The sequence below is a fragment of the Jaculus jaculus genome, chromosome 18 (assembly GCF_020740685.1).
Source record: "Jaculus jaculus isolate mJacJac1 chromosome 18, mJacJac1.mat.Y.cur, whole genome shotgun sequence".
NCBI classification, from domain to species: Eukaryota; Metazoa; Chordata; class Mammalia; order Rodentia; family Dipodidae; genus Jaculus; species Jaculus jaculus.
This window is the reverse complement of record NC_059119.1, coordinates 29744491-29759977: the sequence shown is the minus strand read 5'-3', so window position 1 is coordinate 29759977 and position 15487 is coordinate 29744491. Positions and strand designations below refer to the sequence as shown.

Here is a 15487-nt window from a genome sequence, read left to right as displayed (position 1 = left end):
TTTCAATTTGCTTTACTTTTGTGAGAATGTGAGAATCTTTGAAGTTCATATCTATTTCTCCTTGTAGTTGTTACTTCATGGATCTATCAAATTCTATCACTGAATGGATAAAAATTTAGGATTGTGCAGAAAGCTTTTTTAGTTTTTTCTTTTTCTCTCTTAGTAGAGCTAGGTCAATTGTTCTTCATCTGAATTAAAGAAAAATAGAGATCTTTACCAAACATTTCATGTTTTTAAAAAAATCCATGAATTATAGATCTAAATGAGAAAGAAACTATCATAAGGGTTTTGAAGAAAAACAAAGGAACATGTCTTCAAGAAAATATTTCATAAAAAGTTATTAAACACTAATCATACCAAAACTAATAAATTATAAGACATTAAAATTAGCATTAATAAAAAAGTAAGAGAGACCCAGAGTATTATAAAGATCCGAAAACTGTGCATCTAACAGAGAACTTATACACAAATACAAAACACATGTGTTTATTTGCTGTGCTTTGTTTTTTTTTTTTTTGAGACAGAATTTCATGTAGCCTAAAGGCTGGCCCTGAACTTGCTTTGTGGCTGAAGCTGATCTGGAACTCCTGATACTCTTGCCTCTGCCTTCCAAGTCCTTGTACTGGAGGGGTGGCTTAACACACATGACTGCAAAAAAATATTTTTAATGTATCTAAATATTAATAAAAAGGAAGACACCCTAATTGAAAATGAGCAAAAACCCTCAACAAGTACTTCACAAAAGGCAAAGACAGAATTTTAATGATCAACAATCATGTGAAAAGTAAACATTAGGGAAACAGAACTGAAAACTAGTACACAACCATGCTAATGGTCAAAGTAAAAAGTGATGAGCATCAACTGTTGCAGAAATATGGCACAGACCAGAACTCTCATGTCATAAAGGAGTGTGAACAAACCAGAAGTCTCATGTTATAAAAAAGTGTGAACAAATGAGAACTCTCATGTCATAAAGGAGTGTAAACAAACCAGAACTCTCATGTCATAAAGGAGTGTGAACAGACCAGAACTCTCATGTCATAAAGGAGTGTGAACAGACCAGAAGTCTCATGTCATAAAGGACTGTGAACAGACCAGAACTCTCATGTCATAATGGACTGTGAACAAACCAGAACTCTCATGTCATAAAGGAGTGTGAACAGACCAGAACTCTCATGTCATAATGGAGTGTGAACAAACCAGAAGTCTCATGTTATAAAAGAGTGTGAACAAATGAGAACTCTCATGTCATAAAGGAGTGTGAACAGACCAGAACTTTCATGTCATAATGGAGTGTGAACAAACCAGAAGTCTCATGTTATAAAAGAGTGTGAACAAATGAGAACTCTCATGTCATAAAGGAGTGTGAACAAACCAGAACTCTCAGGTCATAATGGAGTGTGAACAACCAAAACTCTCATGTCATAAAGGAGTGTGAACAGACCAGAACTCTCATGTCATAAAGGAGTGTGAACAAACCAGAAGTCTCATGTTATAAAAGAGTGTGAACAAATGAGAACTCTCATGTCATAAAGGAGTGTGAACAAACCAGAACTCTCAGGTCATAATGGAGTGTGAACAACCAAAACTCTCATGTCATAAAGGAGTGTAAACAGACCAGAACTCTCATGTCATAAAGGAGTGTGAACAGACCAGAATTCTCATGTCATATAGGAGTGGAAACAAACCAGAACTCTCATGTCATATAGGAGTGGAGTAGAAACAAAACAGAACTCTCATGTCATAAACGAGTGTGAACCAACCAGAACTTTTGTGTCATAATGGGAGTGTGAACAAAGCCAGAACTCTGATGTCATAATGGAGTATGAACAAACCAGAAGTCTTGTATCATAATGGAGTGTGAACAAACCAGAAGTCTTGTGTCATAATGGAGTGTGAGCAAACCAGAACTCTCAGATCATAAAGGAGTGTGAACAAACCAGAACTCTCATGTCATAAAGGAGTGTGAACAGACCAGAACTCTCATGTCATAAAGGAGTGTAAACAGACCAGAACTCTCATGTCATAGAGGAGTATTAACAGACCAGAACTCTCATGTCATAATGGAGTGTGAACACACCAGAAGTCTCATATCATAAAGGAGTGTGAACCAGAAGTCTCATGTTATAAAGGAGTGTGAACAAACCAGAACACTCATGTCATAAAGGAGTGTAGAAAAACCAAAACTCTCATGTTATAATGGAGTGTGAACAAACCAGAAGTCTTATGTTATAAAAGAGTGTAAACAAATGAGAACTCTCATGTCATAAAGGAGTGTGAACAGACCAGAACTCTCATGTCATAATGAACTGTGAACAAACCAGAACTCTCAGGTCATAATGGAGTGTGAACAACCAAAACTCTCATGTTATATAGGAGTGGAAACAAACCAGAACTCTCATGTCATAAAGGGGTGTGAACAAACCACAACTTTTGTGTCATAATGGAGTGTGAACAAAGCCAGAACTCTGATGTCATAATGGAGTGTGAACAAACCAGAACTCTCATGTCATAAAGGAGTGTGAACCATAAGTCTCATGTTATAAAGGAGTATGAACAAACCAGAACACTCATGTCATAAAGGAGTGTGAATAAACCAGAACTCTCATGTCATAAAGGCATGTGAATAAACCAGAACTCTCATGTCATAAAGGAGTGTGAATAAACCAGAACTCTCATGTCATAAGGTATGTGAACAAACCAGAACTCTCATGTCATAAAGGAGTGTGAATAAACCAGAAGTCTCATGTTATAAAGGAATGTGAAGAAATCACAACACTCATGTCATAAAGGAGTGTGAACTAGAACTCTCACATCACAAAGGAGTGTGAACAAACCAAAACTCTCATCTCATAAAGGAGTTTGAACAAATCAGAACTCTCATGTCATAAAGGAGTGTGAACAAACCAAAATCATGTCATAAAGGAATGTGAACAAACCAGAACTCTCATGTCATAAAGGAGTGTGAACCAGAACTCTTAATGCAGTGTGAAGAAACTAGGAAAAGACAAAGCAATTTAATTTGAATCATCTGAAAAAGTGTATGTAAATGTTAAAATTTATCAAGCAGTACATTAAAGACCTGTGAATTTTATATGAAAGTGGGGGCTATTAATCAATTTAAAATAAGAATGTGGTAAAGAGTAATAGACATATCCAGAAAATAATAGTAATAATAATAAATGGGTAAAAGATTTGAGCTGGCATTTTACAAAGAAGGATAGCCAAATACCTAATAAACATGTAATAAGTATCTTCCTTGTCCAAGAGTGGTGACTATAACACCAATTACAATGGCAACTGGTAAAGGAACACCATAAAAATGTGGGAAAACTCAAAGTCTCATTTAATATCCTAGAGACTATGTAAACTTGTTATTCTCTTGGAATTACTTTGGAAATCAAGCAGTATTTACTTAGTTGGAAACATCTGATATCCTCCAGGCATAATAATGGCTCACATCTATAACCCAAGCACCAGGAAGCTGAGGCAGGAAAATCACCACTTCAAGGCTTGGGCTACATAGTGAGTTCCAGGCCAACTTAGACTATGTTTAAACCTGTCTCAACCCCTGTGCTCCCCCAAATAGATGTTCATACTAAGTAAATCTTAAAACGAAATTTAAAAAGTAATTATTGCAAGTTTAAGCTATCTTTTATTATCCTTCTTAGTGCTACAGCCATTAAATTTTTTAAAAATTATTTTAATAGAAATACCGTTTTTTGCTATATAAAAGAGGTGATAACTTTTCATATCAATAAATATATCAATATCAATAAATAATGAAGCCAGATAGCAGTTAAGGCATTTGCCTGGAAAGCTGAAGGACCCAGGTTTGATTCCCCAGGACCTATGTTAGCCAGATGCACAAAGAGGCGCACGCATCTGGAGTTCATTGGCATGCCCATTCTCTTAATCTTTCTCCCTTTCTCTGTCCAATAAATAAATAAAAATAAAATATTAAAAAAAGAAAAAAAATAATGAAGCCAGAATCTTATAATGAATAATGTTTTATCATTTTTCACAATTACCACAATAGACATTGGTGCTGTGAGTGCTGCTGAAAAAGCTAGAGAAAAGGCTGGCCAGTGCCAGGTCACCTTTTTGCTCAGGTTCATGTTTTCCATCTTGGCCCTCAGCAGCTTCATCTTATTCATGGTTACTGAGTTCTCAATGATTTGCTGTCCAGAAGGAGATGGTTCAGCATCTTCATCCTCATCCGTATACAAATTATATACAGACCCACCACTGCAACAAAAATGAGAAGTCCTTGAAATCTGCTTGATGCCTGCTCAGAGAACAAACATTTCCCGTGTGTAATAGTAACTAAAGGTCCTACTAGGTATAAAACAATAAACTCATTTTGTCATTTTTGGCAAATGCAAGAAAAAAATTCAAAATGCATTTTCTCTCTTCCCTTTTTTTTTCTCCTGTTCTCCTGCCCCGTCCCCTTTCTTATCCTCACTTTTTTCTCTTTCTTGCTCTCCTATCCCTTTTTCTGAGATGGGGTTTCGTGATGCTGCAGCCAGCTTTGGCTTTGAACTTGCTACATAACCAGGGATGACCTTGAATTTCTCATCTTCTTGCTTCCACCTGAGTGCTGGGACTTCACCATGATCAATTTATATGATGCTCAAAACTGAACCTAGGATTTATGCATGCTAGGCAAGCGCTCTCCCCAAAACCTATTTCTTAGAAGAAAAAATTAAATGGGATACTGAATTATTACTGAAAATTGAGTATAGCTGAGCTTCTTTCTCCAAATTCTAAACATCATAGTTAGGAATCTTCTAGCATCTGCTACCTCATTCTCAGAAAGGTAAGCTCCATTTTCACAGAATGTTCTGATTTCATTATCAGCCAAGACTGACAAATGTGCAACCTAGATCACAGGCTGACTGTATGTCCATGCACGAGAATTAAAAAGAAATGAGCACAAAAAAGTAGATATTTTTATTTAACCTGAAGGGATTCTTACTTGAACATGCATAGGTGTTATCAGAACATTTTCTGTTCTTAAAGAACAAAAAATAAAATTTTAAAGTTATCAAAATACAATCCCTTAGAATAGATTTTAACATAGAGAGAAGATACCAATCAAGAGATGATGCACATTTAATTATTGTTGAACTCTTAGAATATTTATTTACACTTTATACAAATACTTGGCGCCCTCCTCTGATCACAGAAAGAATGGTACATATCACACTATCCCCACATGTTTGTTTCTCCTGCCTCCCAACAGACACTTAAATTGAGAACAAGCATTGGGCTTCAGTCATATTCCTTGTCTTTTTACCGTGCATGGTACTCAACACCCATCCAATATACATTGAATACAAACGACTGAGATTAAGTATGTTCTCAATAATGGGAAATTAGAATAGTAAGGTCTGTAGACAGAAGCTCAGCGTATTTGGAGAATGATTAAAACTTAAGATAGAGCAAGGTAAGAATATATATTAGTCACCTTTCCCAAGTTACTTATATTGTATGAATACTAAAATGAACAAACATTTCCTGTTCTATATGGATACAAATTAAAAACAATTTAGGATGGCCTTGATAGGGTATATCGTAAACACTGTGAATCACATATTACCACCACATGAGGTTAAAGCAGATCGTGAACAATCCCATTTCTGAACTTTAGTGAAACATATAATGTTATGAAATTATGAGTGAATTACATGTACAGCAGACAAGGGGATCAGAAGGAAGAACTCAAAAGCTGCTCTTCACAACCCATTCAAGTCTGCATTGCTTGAGCTGTGACTGTAACTGCGACTGCCACCTACTGGAGAGGCCATATGACATGAAGCCTGGTGCCAATCAACAAAAGGACAGCTCTGAAGTAGTAACGCTGCCAGCCATGCACTGCATGCTTCCTCTGCCAGCCACATCCACGTCATCATCTTTGCAGAACTGTACAGGGGAGGTTAATTATATCCCGTTTTATAAATGAAAAAAAAAACACACCTGTAGTTAAAAGGTTAAATGATTTAGCTGAAAACCAGGAAGACAATGCATAGTAAGATTATGGTCAATCTGTCTGGTTCCAAAGCTCAGTTGCCCTACCTACTTCCTATTGCTTCCTCAGGCAACAAGAACAGACCTTACTGCATCACAACTGTGCACCCAAATGCCTGACAGAACAGAGTATGAGATGGCTTTTTCTCCAGGTCAACATACCTGAAAAGAAGGGTACATGAAGATTTTTGTAAGTTTACCTTATGGAGTTAGAAGAAATGATTCAACTACACTCTATTTTCAGGTTACCTTCCAAAATTTTAACTTTAAATACTTTCCTATTGCCCTATAGTAACTTTACCGTTACTGAATGCTCTATGATGTTTCTGATTCAATCTTGCTCTTAGGAAAAGACATTATCTCCCATGGTTAAGAAGAATAATTCTAATGAATTCTTCATTGGGCACATTTTACAGTATAAAAACACATTCATATTGACCTTATTTTCAAAGAATCACATAACTATATTTTCTCCCAACAATCCAATTCATGAGGTCAGTGAGAAGCCATCACTAAGTTTCTTTCTAGACAAGAAAAATAAAACTACACTAGGAGAAAACAGTAATTTATAAATTTCCCTTAAAATATCTTGATATTTAAATATTTACACTTCTTGAATTTCTAAATATTTTCTTGAGTGGCATATAAATATTCACTATGTCTTTTATTGTTCAACCCCAAACCAAGACCCTCATCACTGCATATAAGGCAACTCACTCCCACTTTCTCTACTCTTCCAGTGTGGGCATGCTCGCATGCTCTCTTCTCGTCTTCCTTTCTTTCCTCCTTCCCTGTTCCACTCTTCACCCTGTATTTCCCACATTTCTGTCAACCAACTACTGAAGTTCAGCATGTTCTTAGAGGTCACACCTCTCAGCTGCTCTCTAGTTGTTTTGATTCCAATTTATGAAGAAGTAGGTAAGTGCTAGCTGTTTCTTATGTGCTATCTTGACCCTCTCCAGAGTACACACCTAATCAATACTGGAATCTATCATATATTATTGATCTAATGTTGTCAGCAGTAAGGTTGATTTATCATATGGGTTTGTCTATCGTCATTTTGATGGGAACCAATTTTATCATTTTGTTAGTCAATTTTCCCGGTGCTGTGACAAATCACTGAGAGAAACAAGGAAGATGATGGCAGCTCGTGTTTCCAGGGGCTTCAGTGCACGACCACTTGGCTGTATTCCTCCTGGGATGTGGTGAGGCAGAGCACCAGAGCAGGAGCATGTGGCAGAGCAGAGTTACTCCCCTCATGGTAGCTGGCAAGCAGAGTGAGGGACAGGGAGGAGTGAAGAGAGAAAAAAAAAGGGAGAAGAGAGGAGAGAGCAGGGAGCAGAGACAGAAGAAAGAAAAAGCCATCACATTATGAACCCATTAAGGAATCTATTAATTAGGTCAGAGCCCTCAGGAGCCAATCATTTCCTCAAAGCTATCACCAGCAATTAAATCCCCCAACAAGAGTCTTTGGTGAATATCAACTTAAAACCATACAATAATACAATTATGTGATAACTTTATTGTTTGGTATTAAAGCTAGGTGCCACACCACACATAATACACTACACATACTCTATACACATATCACACACAATATAAACAAGATTCTATTCTTGTCATAAGTTGACTTCACTAAAAAATGCACTCAATTGTTAATTTTTTTAAAGTTATTTTATTTGAGAGAGATAATGGACACACCAGGGCCTTCAACCACTGCAAACAAATTTTTCAGACACATGTGCCACCGTGTGCTGATTTATGTGGGTACTAGGGAATTGAACCTGGGTCCTTTGGCTTTGTAGGCAAGTGCCTTAACCACTAAGCCATTTCTCCAGCCCTCTACTGTTAATTTTATATTTTGAATTTTGTCAGTAAGGATTGTATTTGCTTTTCTCTTGTTACATATATAATGCCCTTTGTCAGTTCAAGAGTCGTAGGAAAGTGACTATGTGGACCCGTACAGAGCTGCTGCTGTTGGAGAGTGAGAAGCCCCATCCAGGGTGCAACAATATGTCCTTGAAGGCATGAGCAGAGAGTTTTCTATTTCTTTCTCTACTCATCTCTTTACCCAATTGTGCTAGGTGAATGGAAAAAAAATAATAATAAGCTGCAAATCAAGTCCCTAAAACAGCAGCATTTGGGGACATCTCAGATTCAAACTGTCACAACTATAAATTGTTATAAATGCAAACAGAAATTAGCTGGCAAAGCCAGGCATAGTAGTGCATGCCTATAATCCCCACACACTGGGGAGGGTGGGAGTGGGTAGAGGAAGAAAGACCAGAAATTCAAGGCCACCCTCAGCTACATAGTGACTATTAGTCCAGCTAGGGGATAGCTGAGATCATGTCAAAAAATAACATAAAATAAGATAAAAAGAAAGAAAGAAGAAAAAGGAAAAAAAAGGGAGAAAAGGAAGGAAAGAAGCTATAGGAAAAATGGAGTAATATGTAGGAGTGACATTATGAGCAAATAAAATGTATGCAAAAACATGGCCAATGGAAAGGCCTGGAAAGCAGAATGACAAGCTGCCAAGGCCTCATGTGCTACTGAAGAGCAGGTACTTGACTTTAGAAAGGGAGAGGATAGATGAGGGAGAAAGCTAACACCATGAGCCAGCATGTGGAGAGGCCCCATGAGGGAATTCTACTAATAATGGTCCATGGCGGTGCCTTTATTGCTGGCTCCTCTTTACTTCTAGTCCAGAGGTGGATGTCATGTTTGTAACCCTAACCAGATCCTGACTGGATAGCAGTCAACCCACCTGTCATAGTCAGTTCTCTGTGGTCACAAAGAAAATGAATGCAATCTCTCTTTCCTATACACTCTGGTGAGCAGAGTCATAAGGGAATCTATGATTCTTGACCCCTGGAGTTCATTACTGGTATAGTCTGCCCTTGAACATGGCACGACATGACAATGCCAACTGAACATAGCAGAAGTAAAAGGATTTTGTGAAAGTAATACAGGTCCCAAATCAGTGCATTCTGATCTAATCAAAAGGGATTGGATGGTACCCACCATCCTACTGTCAGGAAAAGAAACAAAACCCCAGGCCCTCCATCGTGCACCTGAAAGGAAGAGGATTGTGCCTCAATGTGAGTATGAGATTGAAATCAGATTCTCTTTCCTAACCAAGCTTTCAGATTAGAACGCATCTTCTCAGCTTGCATGCAGCCTGCCAGACCCTGAGCAAAGCAACAAGCTTCACTGTGCCTGGTTCCTAATCCTCAGTCACTGCTCTCCAAACGACAACTGGCTTTCCTTTAAATAGCTTTTATTCATTTTTATGTGCACATACATGCCAGGGTCTCTTGGTGCTGAAAACAAATGTCTGTCCAACTTTAGGTGGATGGCCAGGGAACTGAACCCAGGCTGATAGACTTTGCAAGCAAGCAAGCACCTTTAACTGCTGAACTGCTAAAAATCTGTGCTTAGATTTTTATCCTTTTTTAATCTTCACATTAGTTACTCACAACACCTTTCCTTCCTTTGTTTGGGAAAACCCTCCTCATTTATTAAAGTCACTTCTTCTCAGAGAACATCACCAATTCTACCTCTCATCTGTTTTTCTGGAGACTAGGTTACCTTTTCATAATCATCACAAATATTATAGCACCAATATTACTAATAGCAGAATGAATGCTCCATGAGTGGGAATACCACTTTTTGTTGTTGTTGTTATTTTGTTTTTTTGAGGTAGGGTCTTGCTCTAGACCAGGCTAACCTGGAATTCACTATAGTCTCAGGGTGGCCTTGAACTCTTGGCAACCCTCCTACCTCTGCCTCCCAAGTGCTGGGATTAAAGGTATGCACCACCATGCCTGGCTTGGGAAAACCACTTTTAGAGCACCTGTGCCTAACTTACCAGTGGTTGGCTAAAATGTTCAGTAATGTCTAATAATGTAACATGAAAGCATTTAAAGAGTCTCACAAGGTCAGAATGCCCAAAATTCAAAAGGTCATCTTGTCCAAATTCTTCACTTAAGAAAAAATTATTTGAGAGTGAGAAAGAGAGAGAGAGAGAGAATGAGAGAGAGTGAGTGAATGGGTGTACCAGGACTTGCAGCCACTGCAAACTCCAAACTGACTTATGTGGGTCTTGGGGAATCGAACCAAGGTCCTTTGGCTTTACAGGCAAGCACCTTAACCGCTAAGCCATCTCAGTTGGGTTTTTTTTGTTTGTTTGTTTGTTTGTTTTGGTTTTCCGAGGTAGGGTAGGGCTCACTCTAGCTCAGGCTGACCTGGAATTCACTCTGTAGTCTCAGGGTGGCCTTGAACTCATGGTGATCCTCCTACCTCTGCCTCCCGAGTGCTGGGATTAAAGGCATGCGCTGCCACGTCCAGCCGCTAAGGCATCTCTCCAGTCCCAAATTCTTCATTTTTCTATTTCCTACTTATCTATAGTTTCCCTTATGATTTTAAAAGTAATATTACAATTTTTCTCCCTTCACATAGTAAGAAAATAAAATGTAAAGAGATTAGTCCAATTTTAAAAAGCAGCAGAATTAAAAATGATACCAACTTCAACTCTCCCTGCCGTGCCACAGCTATGAAACAACACATGACACCATCACACAAGATCCTATAATCTAGATAGGAAGCAACCTGAGCAGTTTCACAAAGTAACAATCAAATGTTTTCTATGCAAAACAAAACAAAACAAAAACTACCATGTAAAGAAACTTCAACCATATAAAGGATAACTTATGAATTATGTATCAGGGAAAGGAGGTGGGGAATGAATGGAATTTCCTGTCTTGTTAATCCACGAAGGTAATGGTGATGGCCCAAGGAAAACAAAAACATTTCTGAAGTATAGCAGTATATATATTCTCCTTTTCTAAGTGAGACATACAAATGAAAACCTCGTTACCTTAATGATTCAGATAAAGGTGTTAAAGTGCCGTCTCCTCTATCTACTACACGAAAGAAATTCAATTGATCGCCTTCCCGGTACACTAGAAACGTAACTTGTTTGTTGCAGGAGGCTTTCTCCCAGACCTCTTCTTGAGTGGGATCTACATACTCAGCAAGCTCCCCGAATGGATCCTCCACAGGAACTACAATGGAAACAACAGCAAAGCTTTCAATTCCTGTCAACAGTTTTGTATCCTGACACAGTAACACTGACTTGTACAAACACCTGAGCATATCATGTGTGCATGACAGCTCTAAAGAAGTTTCTAATGTGTGTGCAGTTCATATAGCACTGTCTTCTTTGTATCAAGAAATATGTCATTAAGCCAGGTGTGGTGGCACACACCTTTTAATCCCAGCACTTGGCAGGCAGAAGTAGGAGAATAACCATGAGTTCGAGGCCACCCTGAGACTACATAGTGAATTCCAGGTCAGCCTGGGCCAGAGTGAGACCCTACCTCGAAAAACCAAAAAAAAAAAAAAAGTGTCATTATGTTGCATTCTCATAGACAAATTTTAACCCAAACATGAAATATTTTCATTCCTGTGCCAAGAGGAACAATACATTTGCTACTTCTGTGGTATTATCACATATGGCAAGTCTAGCTATACATCTTCTGCTTACTGTATTTTCAGATGCTGGTCCAATAATCAGTAACTTAAAAGCAGCATAAATTCCACTTTGGATTGTAAAATAAACACACACGCACACACACAATTGGGAAACATATATAAGACATTATATACAAGGCAGAGTTGGGGGTTGAATTCAGTGGCACAATGAGTGTCTATCATGCCTTTGGATTTTATAATATTGCCCCTCTGCCAGAATGAGCTAGCTCAACTCTCTCTACCACCTCCTTGCTAGTATGTGACAATGTGAGCCAACTTTCTGCTTTTATCATGTTATCCTCAACATGATGAGACTTCCCCTTGAAACTAAGCTGAAATAAACCCTTTCCTTCTGCAAGATGCTTCTGATCAGTTTTGTCTCAGCAATGATGGTAACTGCTACAGGAAATTGGAACTGAGAAGCAAGACTGTTAACTGTGATAAGCCTGAACATGAGGTTTTTAGAGAAGCAGAGCATATTGGGTCATTCTGGCAAGAGTTTGCAAGACTGTAATATAGAGAGAACTGTGGAGTGTGAAGGCTGGAAGGAACTTTGTGGGGAACTGGGCTAGAAGCAATTTATGTGATGTTCTTGCAGAGACTGGCCACATTCTGCTCATGTCCTTAGAACTTGAGAAAAGTTGAATTTAAAAGCATGGACTGGTGTATTTGGTGGAGGAAGGTAGAGGTAGAGGGATATAGAAGGTGTTAACATTTGGCACAAAAAGAAAGTCTCAGGCTGGAGACTATAGCAGTTCCAGCTACAAGCGTTCAAGAGATTTCCAGCTTGAGATGAGCCAGCTGCTTTGCATGGGGACAATAGAGTGATGATTCTTCTTCGAGGAGGAGGCCTGAAGAAAGAAGGCTGAAGGAGTTTCTTATTCCTCAAGGTTTATCCCCCTGGATTAACAAATTGGCAATGCTGCCTACCTGGTACTGGTTTTGGAAGTTTGACAAAAACAGAAAATATTGGATTGTAACATGCTCCTAGAGATGGCTGCTAAGTGATGTGAAAGCAAGGTGAGGTCCTTGCAAGAAGGCTCTCTGAGGCCATTGTGTGAGGTTGTGAAAATGAAGTATGAGTTGCAGTGGGTACCCCAGGATTTTGGAGATGCCAGAACTATAATGGGGAGGCTGCCAGGGAAAGCTGCGAGCTTGAGGTGGCTTCTGCCCAGGAAGCCAACAGCACAATGGAGGGAGAGTCCAGAAGACTTCATCATGATTCCTAGATGACAGACACGGAACAGCAGGATTTGACGTTTGCTCTTCTGGTTTTGATCTTGCACTGGTCCAATCATTCCTTGCTATGCATACATTCCTCCTTTTTGGAGTGGGAATATTTACTCTGTGATATTATGTACTGAAAGTATGTAACTTGTATTTTGGTTTTACATAATTAAGAGACTGTCTTGAGTCTCAGATGAGACTTTTTATTTAAAAAAAAAAGAAAGTGAGCAGCAAAGGTGGGGGGGAGAACTGGTACACCAGGGACTCCAGCCCCTGCAACTGAATTCCAGATGTGTGTGTCATCTTGTGTGCATGTGCAACCTTGCACACTTGTGTCACCCTGTGTGTCGGGCTTATGTGATACCTGAAGAGTCAAATATGAGTCTATAGGCTTTATAGGCCAGCACCATAACAACTAAGCCAGCTCACAGATGAGACTTTTGACTTATGGACAGTGTTGGCACTGGTAAACACTATGGGGACTTTTGAGGTTAGACTGACTGCATTTTGTATCATGAGCTGGCTATCAGTCTGTAAGGGCCAGGGGCAGAACATGATGGTTGGAATGTAAAATGTCACTCATAGCCTCATGTGTTTGTGATTAAGCCCGTTGCCTAATCCCCAGATGGAGGTAGAGCCTTGGTGGAGAGGTGTATCAGTGAGGGCAGGCCTGGAATTTTATAACCCAGCCCCCTTCCAAAGATCGCTAGCTCAGCTCACTCTCTACTAACCTCCCTGCTGGTATGTGACAGTGTGAGCCAGCTTCCTGTTAGTGCCATGCTTTCTCACCATGATGAAACTTCCACTCCTTCCATAAACTGCTTCTGGCTGAGGGTAACCCCGCCCACCAGACCCATGAGAAGATAATTGCTACACATATTTTGTCTTCATTTTTCTGTTTTTCAAAGTACCAAACAAAAAAGAGGTTCAAGCCAGGCATAATGGTGCATGCCTTTAATCCCAGTACTCCGGAAGCAGAGATAGGAGTATCACTGTGAGTTCAAGACCAGCCTGGGACTTCAGAGTGGGCTTCAGGTCAGCCTGAGCTAGAGACCCTACCTTGAAAAAAAACCATAGCATAGCAGGATTGCTCTGAGCTTATGATGCCATTTGGTGGGGATTCATGAGACAGACCTCAGTTGAGGGCCAATAAAAACATTCCTAAGTCCATGTTTAGAACCTTTTGTTAATTGAGTTTCTGCCCATGTTATCTTTTCCAAGGGCCATTAATCCTACTTGCACATGTACTGCAGGCATTATCCTACTTCCTGCACTGGACTCCCAACCACTAGAGTCCATCCATTCTTTGCATTGACTACAGGCAGTGTCATGAAGCAGGGGGCTTCACTTCCCATGTTCACTGCACTTCAGACAGTGCATTCCACACCCTGCCAGCTGATGCTTGCTATGCATTTATTGACTGAATGAATGGATTCTAGAAACAACTCATATTCTGAGAAAGGGTCAACAGGGAGATGAAAATGCCCATGAGATCCAGATGTGTTATCAGTTAAACAGACATTTTGGAGTTTTCAATAGCAAATATTATCCCAGAAACTGAAGACTCAACAGATCACAAAAAGCAACAAGACTGGTATAAACCTAAATAACTTAAATTTATATTATACTTTCATTTCCATATACTGATGAGGCTTATTTTTAAATCTCATTGGAATAAATCCAGAATCATGACAGATTTCTGAAACACCTTTTAGAGTTGGAGTCTTTGTATATCGAGGTTTTTTTTTAAAATGTTTATATTTTATCATTTTATTTATTTATTAGACACAGAGGGACAGAGGGAGAGAAAGAGGGAATAGGTGCACCAGGGCCTCTAGCCACTGCCAACAAACTCCAGAAGCTGTGCCACCTTGTGTACCTGGCTAACGTGGGACTTGGAGACTCGAACCTGGGTCCTTAGTCTTCTCAGGCAAGTGCCTTAACCACTAAGCCATTTCTCTACCTTTTCTGTTTTTTGGTTTATTTTTATTTATTTATTTGAGAGCGACAGACAGAGAAAGAGGCAGAAAGAGAGAGAGAATGGGCGTGCCAGGGCTTCCAGCCACTGCAGACAAACTCCAGATGTATGTGCCCCCTTCTGCATCTGGCTAATGTGGGTCCAGGGGAATCAAACCTCGAACCAGGATTCTTAGGCTACAAAGGCAAGCACTTAACTGCTAAGCCATCTCTCCAGACCCCTTTTTGTTTTTTTGAGGTAGGGTTTCACTCTAGTCCAGGCTGACGTAGTCTCAAGGTGGCCTCAAACTCACAGTGATCCTCCTACCTCTGCCTCCTGAGTGCTGGGATTAAAGGCATGCACAATCATGCCCAGGTGTGTATCTAGGTTTTTAAAAATAATGCCTAGGGGCTAAAGAGATAGCTCATTAAGTGATATCTCAGTGGTTAAAAGTGCTTGTTTGCAAAACCTAAGGGCTTGGGTTTGATTCCCTAGCACTCGGCCAGAAGCACCAAGTAGCACACATGTCTGGAGTTCATTTACAGTGGTAAGAGGCTCCAGTATGCCCATTCTCTTAAAAAACAAAAAAGAGGGCTGGAGAGATGACTTAGTGGTTAAGCGCTTGCCTGTGAAACCTGACCCTGGTTTGAGGCTTGATTCCCCAGGACCCACGTTAGCCAGATGCACAAGGGGACACACGCATCTGGAGTTTGTTTGCAGTGGCTGGAAGCCCTGGTG

General features: G+C 39.6%; 1 protein-coding gene across 1 annotated transcript in view; it reads right to left on the bottom strand.

Annotated features, from left to right (window-relative positions):
* The window catches only part of Zfand4 (zinc finger AN1-type containing 4), a 68386-nt gene that overhangs the window by 19721 nt on the left and 33178 nt on the right, over positions 1 to 15487 (bottom strand). The window contains exons 5-6 of the mRNA XM_045137179.1: positions 10910 to 11096; positions 4101 to 4248 (exon numbers count right to left, since the gene is read on the bottom strand). Coding sequence (XP_044993114.1) covers positions 4101 to 4248; positions 10910 to 11096 — 335 coding nt within the window. The remainder of the gene's footprint in view (positions 1 to 4100; positions 4249 to 10909; positions 11097 to 15487) is intronic.